This window comes from Arachis duranensis, chromosome 10 (genome assembly GCF_000817695.3).
Source record: "Arachis duranensis cultivar V14167 chromosome 10, aradu.V14167.gnm2.J7QH, whole genome shotgun sequence".
Taxonomy (NCBI): Eukaryota; Viridiplantae; Streptophyta; class Magnoliopsida; order Fabales; family Fabaceae; genus Arachis; species Arachis duranensis.
Genome location: NC_029781.3, coordinates 5,405,660 through 5,421,862, shown reverse-complemented (window position 1 = coordinate 5,421,862; position 16,203 = coordinate 5,405,660). Strand labels below are relative to the sequence as shown.

Here is a 16,203-nt window from a genome sequence, read left to right as displayed (position 1 = left end):
TGCTTGTTCTTATATAGAGCTAGCTAGAGTGTGTGATTTCAATTATTCAACTCAAAAGTTTGGAGAACTAACTAGAGACTCTTGGTCTTGTTAGTTCACCTTCCTGTTTTAATTTGAATAAATCATTTTTGTTTCTTGTTTGGTTATTGTAACTTGTGTAAATTGATTATAATTTATGAAAACAAATATTCAAATGTAGGATGGCCAACACTAGTTTTGTTATTTCTTGCCTAATTTACAAGAATATTAAATTATTTGTTGTGTGTTAGTAAAGTTGGTTGATCTAATGGAGTTCAGCATATAGCGTTTCATCGGTTTCAAAGTTACCATTAGCTCAATTTGACCAACAAAAAGAGGTATTTTATATTTATTTTTTTATTTTCTACAGAAATGTGTTGATTCAGTGTTTGTACTTTGTAGTAGTTGGAAATTTTTCTTACGATAAATTTTCATAAGATATAGGAATATCAAAATTTTGTAAACCATATTTTTTCTGTTCATCTATTTTCATAAAAAAGTCATTACCTAGCAAAACCCTAGTTAATATAGTAAATTAACTTGATACTAATAAACTTAGTTTTTTGAAGTAAGCTGCTCCAATTTGATTAATTATTTTCATGTTCTCATTATTGAAAATAAATTATAAACGATTTTGTTAGGGAAGCAACAAAAATCAATAAAAAATAATTAGTTAAGGAAAAGTATATGTAACCAAAATGTTACCAGCAAAAAATTAAACAAAATAATATTAATTTATATTAATAATTAATTAATTTTTAAATTTTTAAATTCAAAATTTAAAAATTTTAAAATTGATTAAGTAAACCTAATTAAAACCTATAAAAACATTCTTCTTCTCTCTCACCTTAACCTATCCACCTCTAACAATCACATATACAGATCCCTCTCTCTCAACGTCAAGTCCTCTCTGTCTTCCCACTGCGACCCACTCCTCTTTTATCACCGACATTTGGTTCGTTGAATTCGCCACCATCGACAAGAACCGCTTCTCTTTCGTGAACCAGATGTGTTACCGAAACCACCGTTACAGTTGGAGTTAAATTGGAACTCGATCCCTAAGACGACGACGATTTCAAGGGGGGACAGCCTAAAAAGCCATGGAGGCGGTGGCGGGCATGGAACACAATTGTAGCTTATGAGTGACAAATATGTGTATTTTCTCCTATATTTACGAACAGAAGAAAGCATACAAGCATCGAAGGCAAATTCACCAATTTGAACAAGATTTCCAGCTTGAAACTGTACCATCATTTGTTTTCCTGAACGTTTCAAATTAACCGCCTTTCTTTTTTTCATCTTTGATTCTTTCTTCTAACTGAATTCTTTTTTGGTTAGAGTTTTCTCCTTTAGTGACATTGGATTTCACAGGCTCTTGTCTTTCCGGGCCTCTTGATGCAACATTAGCATCTTCAATTCCAATAATTTTCAGAGCATATAAGAGACTGCAAACTACACACTTAATCTTAATCAAAAAGACTCCTTAAATAATTATAGAAATATAAAAAAAATTCATTTAATAGAAAAAAAAATCTCAATACTTAATAAAAGAAATATCCAATTATATTTTAGCAAAAATAATTAAATATCTATAAAATTTAAAAAAAATATAAAATTCTTAAAGAAATAGAAACATTTATATTTGTAATACAAAAAAAAATAAAAAAATATATAAAAGAACATCCATTTAGTATGAAAAAAAAACATTTTGATACTTAGCAGAAGAAACATCCATATATATTAACTCGTAGAAATTTTAGATTCACCCAAAGATATTTGACTGATTTTTGGCTAATACCCTTTTGATTCCCTAGCATTACTCATTGGTTAATAGATAGTATAAGTATTTTACTCAATCGTACAATTACAACTATTTTTTTATATAATTATTCACGTTATCAATGTAAAAATAATTATTTTTATTAATGTGGCATTATATGATTAGATGCAGTGCATTAAAATTAAATTCTAATAAAAATTCTTATATCCAAAATTAAGATTGACTGCTTATAAGTTAACCCTTTTTTATTACTTCTCAAGATTTATTTAATTATATAATAATTATATCCAAATCGATAGTTCTCGGAGTATTTGAGTATCTCAAATTTAAATGTAATTATTTGTCCTTTTTAATTTGTTTCTCAATAAGTATTTTAAAATATCATCGAAATCTTATTATACAATCAAGTCTAACTTTTATATATATATTTGATATCAATTCATCCACCATATTAAGAGTTAATTGTAATTACTTACCGTGTTAAAAGAAGGGTTTAAACATTATTAAACTACTCTTCTACTTTAATTCATGACAACAATAAAAAAGTTTCATATTTCACAAATCCAGCCTAACAAAAATTCAATTATAATTAATTGAATTCAGTTTTACTTTCATAATTTATAATTCAATTCAATTAATTAGCAATCAATAAAAATTCTTCATCTTTTCTTTTCTAGTTTTATCAAACATTTTAACCTTTTCACCATACTCATGCTCTTAATCGGAAATGCATAAATCCAACATGAATATAAGATATATTTTATAGAGTTTAAATTTATCTTTTTTATTCGATATCTTTTTTAGGTCAAATTTAAATTATATTTTAGGTATATCAATTTCGATCTAAAATTATGTTTCTTAATTAAAATACATATTTTTTCCGTAAAATTAGTAATGGATGTTATGTTTTTATGTTTTAACTAATAATTTTTTTAATAATTTATTTTGATATAATTATATAAATGTAATATAATATTTATTAAATTTAAATTTTAAGTGCAAGATTTCATTAGTTTGTTATATATAATTTGCAAAATAATGTGTTAAACACAAAATGGGAATTATATTAATTATAAAGTGTAATATATTCTAAATAATAGGTCTCTAAATACAATAATCTAGATGTGCATACAATAGAAAAGACTCAAGAAAATTAAACAAATAAAGTGAAAGGTAAAAATGACATAAATGACGAGTACAATAACTCAATAAGTAGTGAACAACTAATAAGAACATATATATAAGAAGGTATATGCAGCGCTTATAATAATCATCATATTCATATTTTCAACTTTCAAGGGGTGGTGGTGGTGGTGGTGGTGGTAGAAGGTGGTGGGGAGAAGAAGGGGAAAGTGATTGGAATAGTCGTTGGGATTGGGAAAGAAGGAATGTTGGGCAGTGTTGGCTTTGGAAGTGGAAGCTGTGGCAATGGTGGAACATTCCCCTGTGTTGGAAATGGTGGCAATGTTACACTTGTTGCTTGCATAAGATGCCGTGCTCCTACGCCACTCTTCATGCCTGAGAATGAAACAATAGCAACCAAAATTGCCATCATCAACCAACTCTGGTAAGAGGCCATTATTGCAGATCCTTTAATTGGTTTTGATAGATATTATTATCATCAATTGGGACCTTTTTTATAGATAAGCTTTTTAATTAATTTGTGGGTAAACATGTTTAGAGATTTGGTTTTGTTAGTTAACCTTGAACGCCGTTGCCGGGGATCGAACCCGGGTCACCCGCGTGACAGGCGGGAATACTCACCACTATACTACAACGACTTTGGTGTTAAGATAACTGTAAATTTATAATTAATTTCTAATCCATATTTTCTTCCTGTTAGTAGCAGTACTAACAACTTGTAGAGGCCTGGTATTTTTATTATTTTTATTTTGTATATTTAAAAAAAAATAAAGATAGATAAAAGAAAATGTATTCATTGAAGTTGTTTGCATCATGATTTTGTGGGGTTATAGTTGAATCTTGATAAGTTGACAAGGCATTATATACCTTGTACACGAAATGTATTGCTTCTGTAATATCTCAGCAAAGGCCGATTACTCAAATAATTGAACCATCAAACTCCATACGAGGTATAATGTCATATTTGGAGACGAATTTACTGAGAGAGAGGGTGCTCTATGTAACCACTAGAACTAGATAAGGTAAGTTTTGTCCCTTTATGGCCAACTAGTACAAAAAATGTGGTTTTTGATTTCTAGAAGGGTTAACTACGTATGGGTCAAAAAAAAATTTTCGTGCCCAATCTTTTGTTGCATACAAAATCTTCCTTAAGCTTTAAAATTAAGTTTTAAAATTGTCTTTTTTACTTAAGGTTAATTCTATAATACCTATTAATTGTTATCTAATTTTGCCTAACTTACCTTTTGTGGTAAGTTTTGAATTTTTAAAAATAATTTATTTTTATATCTTTTAAATTAAATATTAATTTTTAACTTTTTTTAGTAAATAGGCACCATTTTTTAAGTACAGTAGCATTTACCCTTACTTAAATCTTAAAATTTTGAATCTAATTTCCTATAACAAAAAAATTATAAAATAAAAAAAAATAATAAGAGAAAGAGAGTATTTTTGCTCCTACAAAGGGAGAAGAGAAGAAGAAAGGGGGAAGGAATGAAAAAGAAGTTGTCCACGATCTACCTCTATCTCTCCTTTCGCTACCACCTCCGTACGATTTTGGTGCTTAAGGTAAGAACGATTTAAAAACCAAGTTAAATAATTTGAATTGTCTTGTTTATATATGTCACAAAAGATGAAGCCTTGAAATAATTGTTGAATTAATAAATTTAACGAAACTTATAATATTCACTCATGCAAATTGCCTTCCTAATTTTTTTTGAGATATAAAATATTCATCATCCAACTATATAAAAAGGTAATAAACTACTAAGTTGGGTTTGGTTTATTACTACTTTAAACTTGAGTAACAATGGATGAGAATATATATGGAGCAAAGTAAACAATACCATGTAGTATCTAAGAATTCAATAACATGCTAAAAAATGAAGATAACTTGTTATTTAAGGACACACACAGTTACAAAAGGAATCCACAAGAGAGGCACGTAGAGTTACACACACAAACAATATTATAAACAATACATAGATAGTACATGCAGTGGAAGAGTAGAAAGCAGAACCCAAATTTAGATGCAGGAAACTTAACCACTAAGTTACAAGTTCAAGAGCAAAGAATAGAAGTTTTAGTTATTTCATGGAGTAGTGGTTGGAATGGCCTTAGGAATTGCAGGAATAGGCACAGGCAGTGAAGGAAGAGGAACAGCAGGCACAGGTGGAATTGGCAGTTCCGGAATTGGCACACCTGAAACTGGCACATCAAGCTTTGGGAGCGGAGGAAGCAGTGATGGCACCACCGGCACAAGCGGCAGCTCCGGCAGAGGCGGCAGCTCCAGTTTCTTAGTGCCATGCACTTTGGGAGCATTACGTGCCTCTGCAATGTCAGTGATCATTAGTGAGAAAGAAAGGAGCAGAATTGGTAGAAGGAGTGATGAGAAAGTGAAAGAAGCCATGTTTCTAGTCTATTCAAATGGTTGTTATGGAATATATGCTTTTGTAGCAGTAATGTTTTTGTGAATTGGGATGTTATTGCTTGGCCTTTATATAGACCAGGTTGTGAAACTTGTGACCCATATGGACAGCTTGCTACTCAGGATAAGTTGCTACTGTCACTAATTCAGCTGCTTAATAATGATAATGATATATATCATAAGGGAATTTTTTCTTAGCACTAGATATTTCAGGTGGAGATATAAGAGATCGATTAACAGTTGTAATTTTGAAAAGATGGTAGAATTTCGTCTCAGATGTTTTGAAAATGTAGAAAAAAGAACAACAAAGCATCCGGTTAGAAAGGTAAATGAGATAGAAGGTAGGCAAAAGACAAAAGATAGAAAAAGACCTAAGAAAACCATATATGAAATCGTCAAAAGAAATCTATATGTAAAGAGTCTCACTATAGACATGATACATAATAGGCTTCAATATGATCGTTTGATTTATGTAATCTGTTCTGCATAGGTTAAAGTTTTGTTGTTGTTGTAGTCATTTCAGTCATTTATATCTATTGTTTTAGAAAATTTAGAACATTTAAGCACTTTCTTAATGTTAATGCAGGATCTTAAAGGACTAATATTGTAGAATGGATATAGTATATATCAATTATGATTCAACATAAGTCTAATGAGATGCTGAATCTGCTGGAAAATTCAACTTGCAGTGACTCTAGGACTAATTTTCCTTGTGCATGCCTTCTTTTGATGTTAGATGTAGCAAATTCCTACTAATATTTTCCAAGGGTTCTAGTATTTGGTTATTGAAAGATATCAATAATTGATTAATGCAATCATTATATGATAAAATCATTCAACAAAACAATTCCAGTAGAGCTCTTAGCTGTCTGACACTGGTTTTTGTTTTTACTATAGGTGATGAGATGAAATATTGTCTTGTTTAAGGCCCAAATCCACAGAATCCGTCTGGTATGGAACAAACCACATGAACATGGTAAGGCTAGTTGTCCTGTTATGGGGACAAGTGTAAAACAATCTGTGGTTTATGAAAAAAGTTATCTTGATAGACATTTTAAACCTTTGTAGAGCCACTTGTAAATCAGCCTATCAGCTTTTTCTCTGCCATACTGAGGATTATGTTCATCAACTAGGTTTAAATTTTATGGAATTTCATTCATAATTGATGAAACCAATAATCAAGATGTAGCAGTAGTTCATATAAATGTCATTCCTGTTCATCTGCTTATTGCAACTTGGAAGCATGGAACCATAAAAGGAGAAATGTTATTTTTTGTAAGTAACTTTTTACATAAAAACTATAGCCACATACTTCCATCCACCATCATGTGGATGAGGTATTTTTAAATAACATTTCACATTTTTTTTTTACAACAAATATAAGCATATAACTTGTTAGCAATTTAGCTTCAACAGACAACAATGTGTGAATAAGAAAAATTCCATCACTGCTTCACATGGCCAAGGCTGATAATGACTTTATTTAGAATGCACAGATAAACCTTCACGTGCTTTGCAATGGTCCATGGGTCTCTTATAAGTTCTAACTACTTAAAATACAATATTTTATGAATTGTAATCAAATGCATAGCCTATGCTTTTAAATTGCTAATAATACAAACTCAAGACAATAAATAAGAATACATTCCACAGGGAAAATAGGTGTAAAATCTCAGCACCACAAAACTTTGTTTTTAGCAGCAATTCTGCCATCTTCCTCCAGTTTGGTTCCCTGGTAATCCAATGTCCATTTCTCAAATGAACATTTAATGAAGTCATAATAGCCACCATGAACATAAAGTTTTCCATTGGCCACCTTTTCTTCTATCCATGGATAAGTTAGTAGGTTCACTAAGGAGTGATTAATTGATTCCTGTACAAAAATCACTTAAAACATTAAAATTTGAAGTCACTCAATAGATTTAACATTTCATCAATCCTATCTATCATTTGGATCAAATGAAACATGAAAGGATAGTATTGGACACATTCAATTTGAACAGCAAGAAGACAATATAAAATTATAAATAGAAACACTCATTCTGTGTTGTGAAATGCAGTCTCATTTTCATGGAGATAAAATCTGATAGGTGTCTCATTTCATGACATGCCTCCAAGTTAGCAATTCCTCAATACCCCCAATTTTCCATTTAAATTCAAAAGACAAAAGAATACATCAAAACTTGTATATTCAAAATCATATTAAGAAAGTTACAGATAAGGCCTCAAGATTATTTCTCTCTAAATACCATAGGCACTCCCTTCTCAGTGCAACATACTATTTTAGAACCATTCAAATTATTCAACATTTTGAAATCTCAACACAGCCAAATGGGACAACAAAAAATATCACCTTTTCACAATGCCTGCACTTGTCATCAAAGCTGAGGGTGGAAGCTGCAGCCTCAGTTTTCTTTCTTGCATTCTTCCCAACAATAACCCAATTGTGTATAAAGCTAATAGAAAAATAAAGAATGTTGAACTTAGCAATGTATAGTACATTTAATCAAAGGAAGTAATATATGAGAGCCAACAACTAAAATCAAGCAATCCAACCTTCCATTGGCATCGTCTTCCATACTCATAAGAGCTCGTATACCTCCACAGCAGCTGTGGCCAATGACTAAGATGTTTTCAACCTGCAATAATGAAAATTATTCTGCTCAACTCTTAATCTTTCCAATAAAAGTTGCAATTATCATAAGATCAAGATCAACCATTATTTTAATCAAAATGAATTTCAACTTTAGATACATGAATACTTGCCCAAACTAAAAAGTGAATAAGATTAGGAATTCCTAGAGTAGGGAACAAAATGATGCATACTTGAAGAGTGTTTACAGCAAACTCTAATGCAGCATTTACTTCTGAGGGTCCACTCTGCATAAGGGAAAAGGAATTAGAGAGGCAAGTATGTTATCTCTTTTTATTCTAGCAACAATAACAAAATGGCAATTGAACACACCCAAATATATTGAACATACTGTGATAGAATATAGATACCTCAAAGGTGGGAACCAAATTAGCAACATTGCGAATCACGAATGCTTCTCCTGGTTGAAATCCCAAAATATTCGAGGGGCAAACCCTGGAATCTGCACAGGCAATAACCATGAACTGTTCCGGGAATTGTTAGTGAAGAATACTTATTTTTAGCTAAGGCTTTAGTGTTGGGAGAGGAGAGAAATGCTGTAAAAGGAATAAGAAAGAAACTCAGCAAAATGAAAGATAGAAAAGGGAAGAACAATTACCTTTGGTGCTTGAGCCTTAGCAAGATTTTCAAACTGTTCAACATTTTCACTAACAGAAAACAGAAATCAACGTTAATTAAGTGTCTTCCTTTTCTTAGGCATCAGAAACGAACATGACTGAGTTAGAGTGTGGCCTTTTTCTGATACTTACATATATTTACTCTTAAAACTTAAAAATCTATTTTTCAGAATATCAAATATATCACATCTGTCTTCAGCTTTAGATAAGGTCTCTAGCTTGCTTTTATTAAGTTGTTGTGTAAATCCTGGAGACCCCATAGAAGCCTTTAAAGCGAAACCTTGACTTCTCCTGCAAACATTAGAGCGAGACGTATGAAATCACATGGAAAAAAAGAAGACAAAACAAAGTTTCATTGGCTTTCATGACAATAATATTAACTTAATAAGTATGTTGTTCTTAGTTCAAATAAGTAGCTACAAAAACACAGCAAATCAGTCTAGTATATATTTAGCTACCATAACTGTGATTCCCAAATATCAAATATCAGCCTATAGAATAGTGTGATTAGATAAGTTATGAAACAAGAAAAGATTGAAATATTCAACCAACCAAAATGAAATTGCCAGAGATTAGAATACTAGTATAGATTTAGCTACCATGACTGTGATTGCCAATGATCAAATATCAGCCTATAGAATAGTGTGATTAGATAATTTATGAAACAAGAAAAGATTGAAATATTCAAGTAACCAAAATGAAATGGCCAGAGATTAGAATACTTGTATGTTCAATGTTCAGGGGAGAGTCAAACTGCATAACCATATCCATACTTTTGTTTCAGTTTAAAAAACTAAATACTTATATGATAAACCTTGGATGTAAATTCTTTTTCCTTTTTGGTTTAGAAGAAAACTAGAAATCCAAACAATAAAAAATGCTCAACCGAATGATCCTAAATGAGTCCTTCATTTCCTAACATGTTCTTCAAGTAATTATTGTCATACTATATAACATGAAAATTTTCACAAGACTAGAAAATAAAGTAAGCAAATCTAACATAGGTAAAAAACAGAGGTTAGTTAATGATCACTAACCTTAAAGCTGGCAAAATTCTCAAATGTGGCTGCTCAAAAAATTTTCCTGTTTTGCGAGCACCGCCAAAGATCTGCTACATCAGATTCACTGAACAATGATGAGCTAATTCACAAGTACAACAACAAAACTAATAGACATGTGCAAGAAAAGAGAATAGTACCGGTGATGTGGCAGGCTCAACAAAGCAATTGGTGGAAGAAGAAAGAGGAGGAGCTGCCATTGAAGAAAGAGAGAACAAAAACAAATAGAAATATGAAAAATCAAAATAATTAGGAATGGGAAACTGAATAAAACAGTCATTGGTTGGAAGTTAGGACCGTACTTACTATTATTATTAAAAATGAGTAGGTAAAGTTGGTTACATGTTTTCTCCAACAAAGACGGAGAAACCAAGGTTCTTAAGTAACCATAACAAAATACTTTTATTTTTTTGTATTATTTTAATTATGCACAGTTGCCTGTGAAGTGTGCACCACCACTTCTCCATGATTCCTTCCAATGAAAAAGTTGTAAACTTTTTTTGACTTTCTTTATTCCCCCAAAACCCTCCTTTTTGTTCATTTGGCGTTTTCCGCTTTTGCATGGGCCAGTAAAACTATGGAAACTTCTGGATACTCAAATGGATTCAACTGTAAAATATTTTAACTAAAATAGAAAATTCATGTTAAAAATACTTACAATTAAGTTTTTCAATATATATATATATAAAGAGTTTCAGAAATTTCTATTTTAAGTAATTTTAACAAGTACTAATTGCTACGGAAGATTCTATTTTATTTGACGAAAATGTACACAACATAAAAGGAATTAAAACCTGGTGGCAGATCTGAGGCCAAATACGTGTAAAGGAAAAAAGGAAAGGTAGTAATAAAGCATAGTACATTGTACACGCTTCATTTTGAACTATGCTATGGGATCTACAACTGTATTCTTTGAAATTAGCTATAATCATGGTGGTGTTGACCACTTTTACATTTAAATTATTATTTGAATGTTTTTAATCAGAGCATCAAAAAAATTGTCTAATTTCTTTTTCTAACAGAACCCAAATTCTTGAGGTTACAGTTTGCGTTAACAACTATACCAAAATCATCGTTGTTACTGAAAACAAGTTTATGATTGTGTACAAAATGTACTATGAGAAGGAAAAAAAAAAAGGAATGCTTGAATATGTTGTTAATCCCTAATTCCATATAAATATAAACCATTTCAAATTTTAATTCTTCTTTTTCACATAATCGAAAAAGTTGAGTTTCATTAATGAAAAGTTTTGTTTGCGAAGAAGCTAAATTTCACTAATCAAAGTTTTGTTAGAAATTATGTATGGACTCAATACCAAAAAGAGAACTATGGACTAAAAATATTGGACCACGCTCACCCAAAAATTAGTACCATATCATACACCCGGGAAACATCTTCATGGGCCCAATTTAAGTAAAAAATGTTCTCGATCCAATGGGCCCAATTTAAGTAAAAAATGTTCTTAATCCAATGGGACCAATTTAAGTAAACAATGTTCTCGATCCAAGAGCTCAATCCAAACTTGGCAGGTTAGGTTGAGTGAAAAAGAGCAGGTAGACCCACAGCAGTGACGTCAAACCCAAAAAAGAAAATAAAAGCAACATACAATGGTTAATTTTGTGGTTTAACATTTTACTAAATTTTTAATCAGTTACTTATACTTTGTTTTTTTTTAATTAAATCTGTATATTTTTTTAATTTTATAATTAGATATTTTTTAGTGTAAAAAATATTAGAATTAACTGAATATTTTTTTAAATAAATTAAAAATATTCATACTTAAAAATCTAAATAAATCTTTGATCACATATATTTTAAAAAAATTACTGTATTAATTTTAACGTTTTTTATATGAATAGGACCTAATTATAAAATTAAAACAGTATAAAAATTCAATTAAAAAAATAAAAATTCAATTAAAAAATTAATAAAATTATAACTATAAAAACTAATAGAATAATTAAATTATTTTTTATGTTTTTTAAAATTATAAAAGAAACTAAAATATCTTTTATATTTTTAAAATTATAAAAGAAACTAAAATCGAAGGATCTAATTATTGGGCTAATTGCTAATTTTTTTTCATATGAGACCAAGTTTGGTGTAATGCTGGGTTATGGAACTTGGGGGAGTTTTACACCGTTGTAACGGCGTTCAGGTGAAGGGAAGAAATCGGACGGTCCGATTTATTGCAGTTGAAAGGGAACACAAATCGGACCGTCCGATTTATGGTTTATGGAAGGCAGTGCATGGAAATCGGACCCACCGATTTCATGCTTTACATTCAAATTTTTTTGGGTCTAAAGAAATCGGACCACCGATTTCCATTGAGAAAAAATTTTACAAATCATGAAATCGGACCCAGCGATTTCCAAACCATCACACTTGCGTACAGCACTATGTACTCTCATACCCATGTGATACTCCATCTTCTTTCCAATATGAAAAATAAAAAAGTGCTAATAATTATTGTACCTAAGATTTTTTTAATTTTGTTCGAAACAGAAATTGGAAAGCCTGGTTTATGTACCTTAAATTTTAAATAGTGCCAAAATTGATATTAAAAATCAGAATTTTAAAAAACATCATTGTTAACCTAATTATAAAAATAAAAGGTGACATGTAGCAGCACATGACATATGTAGAATTCTTCGCAATTTATCAGTATCACAACTTCACATGATCAAAAATCAAAACAGGAAAGACAATACACGGTAGCACTTCGCAGAGCTTAATATGTACCAATATCATCATCGAAACGTATATACCATAAACAATTCTTATGAGATTGTGAGAAGTACTAACCAAAACCAACCTGGTGGGATGTAAAAAATTAACCTTACAGAAAACCTATATGTACAGGACCAGATACTACATCTAAAATCTGAACCAAATACATACTGCAATACAAAGATTTACAAGAGAGATGTAATCAAGCCTATTTGTGAAGGAGAATACAATAACAGCTAGCAGCTAGCAGCCCCTTATGAAAGAAAAATTAAAGACTCCACCAGTATAAACACGTAAACATTAATATAACTCCACCAAACACATATCTTAATGGACCCATTGGCTAGCTAGAGAGAAAATAAAAAACTACAGACAAATTAGGATGAAATGAAAGAAGACTAAACACAAATCAATTTTCACGCCGTGATTAACATGATAATCGAGTTTCGAGAGAGAACAAAGAGTATCTCTCTATGTTGTAGGATGGACAACTTAAAAGAATAAGGCTCAAACACCAAATGAAACACTTAGATACATTAACTCATTAAGGATTCATGTTGCTCACAGCCATGGTTAGTACTTAGTATGCCAATAAACTAAAATCCAATGAGCATTATATGCTTCCCAAAAAAACATGCAGAATCTACACAAAATTAAGTCATCCTCCTCAAACAGGTCAAAACAAAAATAAGGAGGTATTGCTGAAGTTATTATAGACTAACATAACCAGAATTCACAAAAGTTCAGCATGAGTACCAACCATACCAAAAGTCTACAATAATAACTAAACAAAAAAAAAAGTCACTGAAAGACTAATGACCCTTAACCTTATCATCTGCAACAGCATTGAGAATAGGCAAGCTGCTCAAGAACTCATCAAGCCCTTCAAAGAACCCAATCCCTTCAATGTTATCCTCCGCATTACCCGGCCCACCTGCATTCGCCCTATCGCGTACTCCATTGGCAGTCTCTTCCACATCATTACTAAACTCCACATTCAGATCCAACTTCCCCAAATTACCAGCACCCCTCCTCCTCAAACTTGCCAATGCAGCTTTCTTGCCAGATTCTAGCCTAGCTGCAATGGGCACTGCTGCAGAGTCAGCACCAACAGCCTCACCATTTTCCACACCAGCATTGCCAGAACGGTTACGAACCCCTCTCCTAGGCCTCTCCACTGGTGTGCTTGCATTGCCACCAGCAGTGGTGGCAGAACTCTTCCTATTCCTTCTTCTTCTTCTTTTCCTCCCCACCTTCTTATTCGCATTAATATTCCTCCAATCCTCATCGTCAGAATCATCTTCCGTCGTATCGGAATGCTCGACAAACGCGGCGGCAGCCTCATCATCATAGTAAGCCCAAGGCCCTCTCAGATGTCTCCATCTGTCAGCACCTTTGAGAGGACAAGGAACCAAAGCAGAGAAAGGGTTCCATTGAGAAGCAGAACCACTTATATCCTTGAAATCACCAGAAAACCCTAGCGGCATGAAACCCCAACTGCAGAAGGACATGAACCCGTCTTTCCCGGTCAACTCCGGCGGCGACCTCACCGCCAACGCATGGAAAGGCCTCCGGCAGCTCTGGCACAGCAAGGTACACTCCTCGTACACCTTCGGATACTCAAACAAACCGTAACAGTAAGGGCACGCAGTCCAGAAAGCTCCATTCAGCTCGGTTTCAATCGACTCAGTAGCCCTAGCCGGCCGAGTTGGCTCAGTCAGCTGAGTCACATTGTCCTGACTCGGCCTCTCCTCCTCTTCCTCCTCCTCAACCACCACAACCCTGGGAGCTTCCGTCGATATAGCGTTCTTACTCAGTGAAAACAGTTGCTGCTGCTGTTGCTGTTGCCGTTGCAGTTGCAGTTTCGCCTGTTCTTGTTGTTGCCGTTTCCATTGCTCTTGCTCTTGTTGTTGCCGTTGAAGTTGCAGCGCTTGTTCTTGTTCTCGCCGTTTCTGTTGCTCTTGCTCTTGTTGTTGCCTTTGCCGTTCCTCCTCTTGTTGTTGCCTTTGCCGTTCCTCCTCTTGTTGTTGCCTTTGCCGTTCTTCCTCTTGTTGTTGCCTTTGCCGTTCCTCCTCTTGTTGTTGCTGCTGCTGCTGCTGACGCTGTCGCTGCTGCTGATTCTGGTTGATGAGGTGGTTCTGATTCTGATTCGGATTTTGGTGGAGGAAGTGGTTCTGGTTCTGGTTCTGGTTCAAGTCGTGGCTTTGATTATGATTGTTTTGGTGGTTGTTGAGATTATGCCTCTGCTGCAAGATTGGAAAAGCTTGAGGGACGATAGGAACAGGGGCGGGTTGGGAAGGAGGAGGAGGAGGAGGTTCGGTAAGGAGCCTGAGGTCGTTATCGAAGATTGCTTTCTTGGAAGGGTTTGAGAGTACAGACCATGCGTCGTTGACGAGGGAGAAGGCGTAGGCGGAGAACGCGAATGGGTTGCGGTGTGGATCAAGAATGGCAGCGAGACGGCGGTACTGGGCGGCGATGTAGTCGAGATTATGTGAGTAGCGAATAACCTGGAGAATGCTGTACCAGTCAACGAGGTCGTTGATCCTGGCCTCGCCGGCCACGAGGGTGTCGATTACGGTGAGAAGTAGCTCTGTGACTTCGAAGCGTGGGTCACACTCGCGGGCCCTGATGGCGAATGACCGAGCTCCATGCAGGTCACGTGCACTCAGGAGCTTGTTGGCCGTGTACAGCCACCGCTCCGCTTCCGCCCTATTCCCCCCTTCCATTGATTTGATTTCTCCTTCTCCAAAACACTCTCACTCTCACTGTCTCACACTCAAAACGGCGCTGTTTTGTCTTTTTTTTTTTTGTTGCCGCTCCTGTCGTGTTTTGTGCTTTAAGCTTAAACTAAGCACTGGTAAATTATAATAGTGCTGAATGAGGAGTATATAGAAGGGGGAAGAAATGGAAATGAAAAAGAAAAAATAGAGTGGATTGACCATAAAGGATATGAAAAATGTGCGGCAGCAGGGTGTAGGTGAGGGGTATTTTGGGAAGTTGAGGTAAGAAACAAGTAAACAGGATCACATGGTAGTGGACTTACTCTTTGTTAGCTTATAATTACTAGGCTTGTGTTCCTTTATTTGATATATAGTGTGGGGAGATTTCGGTAGAAAACTAGAAATTAAGAAGGGTAGATTAGATTAGATTCCCTTTGGCTTTTGGAAGTGACATTGACATTGGGAAGACTTGAGAAATGGATGACAACTTTTGTGGCTTTTTTTAGAGATGAGAGGAGGTGTAAGTATGTGAAGCATGTGCGGAATGGTTAAGAGATGATGAGAGACAAAAGTTTCATAAAAAGGGAATTAAGGTTGGTCTTTGTTCCCACATTTGACTTTTCAACTCGGCCTCATCAGTCAACAATTTCAACATATGCCCTTGCCACCCTTCTTATCTCCTTTAACATCCTCATTTAATCCATTTTTGTACAATGAACCTAATTATGTACTATGACTACTATCTATTTCATAGAAATTCTTACTCTTATTAATTTACAAAACAAATATTATTTATTTACTTTTTGTTCTTTTTTATATTTCTTAAAAATAAAATAACTTAAATCACTCCATAAAATAATTTTTTAATTTACATAATATATACGGATATTTTCTATTTCAATTCAATTTCTTTTAAATTTGATGAAAATAAAAATTTATTAGATTAAAATTTAAATTAAATGTTTTGTTATAGTCATGAATTATCTATGATTCTATGTACTCCACGTTATTGATTTTACAATTTTTATAAAATGACATCTTTTATAAAATAATTATTT

General features: G+C 33.3%; 4 protein-coding genes and 1 non-coding gene across 9 annotated transcripts; all 5 read right to left on the bottom strand.

Annotated features, from left to right (window-relative positions):
• Nucleotides 1–3,092: 3,092 nt before the first annotated feature.
• Nucleotides 3,093–3,377, bottom strand: LOC110276741 (proline-rich receptor-like protein kinase PERK2). The gene has a single exon (XM_021133836.1). The coding sequence runs from the start codon at nucleotides 3,375–3,377 to the stop codon at nucleotides 3,093–3,095; it is 285 nt and encodes a 94-aa protein (XP_020989495.1).
• Nucleotides 3,378–3,507: 130 nt separating this feature from the next.
• TRNAD-GUC (transfer RNA aspartic acid (anticodon GUC)) lies at nucleotides 3,508–3,579 on the bottom strand. Its single transcript has one exon. It is a non-coding gene; the product is annotated as a tRNA-Asp (tRNA).
• A 1,233-nt stretch (nucleotides 3,580–4,812) lies between these two features.
• LOC107468716 (protein PELPK1) lies at nucleotides 4,813–5,416 on the bottom strand. The gene has a single exon (XM_016088062.3). It carries the CDS (start codon nucleotides 5,346–5,348, stop codon nucleotides 5,031–5,033), a length of 318 nt encoding a protein of 105 aa, XP_015943548.1. The 5' UTR covers nucleotides 5,349–5,416; the 3' UTR covers nucleotides 4,813–5,030.
• Nucleotides 5,417–6,758: 1,342 nt separating this feature from the next.
• On the bottom strand, nucleotides 6,759–10,089 carry LOC107468740 (beta carbonic anhydrase 5, chloroplastic). 5 transcript variants are annotated; one of them, XM_052255324.1, is made up of 10 exons: nucleotides 10,001–10,082; nucleotides 9,835–9,887; nucleotides 9,674–9,761; nucleotides 8,769–8,927; nucleotides 8,618–8,666; nucleotides 8,370–8,483; nucleotides 8,133–8,246; nucleotides 7,923–8,005; nucleotides 7,720–7,822; nucleotides 6,759–7,239 (listed from the first exon to the last, which is right to left on the bottom strand). In XM_052255324.1, the coding sequence occupies exons 4-10, from the start codon at nucleotides 8,894–8,896 to the stop codon at nucleotides 7,039–7,041; spliced, it is 792 nt and encodes a 263-aa protein (XP_052111284.1). In that variant the 5' UTR covers nucleotides 8,897–8,927; nucleotides 9,674–9,761; nucleotides 9,835–9,887; nucleotides 10,001–10,082; the 3' UTR covers nucleotides 6,759–7,038. The 5 variants fall into 5 exon arrangements, with proteins under 5 accessions (XP_052111284.1, XP_052111283.1, XP_052111285.1 ...); XM_021132825.2 differs by having other exon boundaries at nucleotides 6,819–7,239; nucleotides 8,193–8,246; nucleotides 9,674–9,744; nucleotides 10,001–10,089; XM_052255323.1 differs by lacking the exon at nucleotides 10,001–10,082 and having other exon boundaries at nucleotides 9,674–9,744; nucleotides 9,835–9,987.
• Nucleotides 10,090–12,932: 2,843 nt separating this feature from the next.
• LOC107468701 (uncharacterized) lies at nucleotides 12,933–15,663 on the bottom strand. Its single transcript, XM_016088041.3, has one exon. It carries the CDS (start codon nucleotides 15,149–15,151, stop codon nucleotides 13,238–13,240), a length of 1,914 nt encoding a protein of 637 aa, XP_015943527.1. The 5' UTR covers nucleotides 15,152–15,663; the 3' UTR covers nucleotides 12,933–13,237.
• Nucleotides 15,664–16,203: the final 540 nt, after the last annotated feature.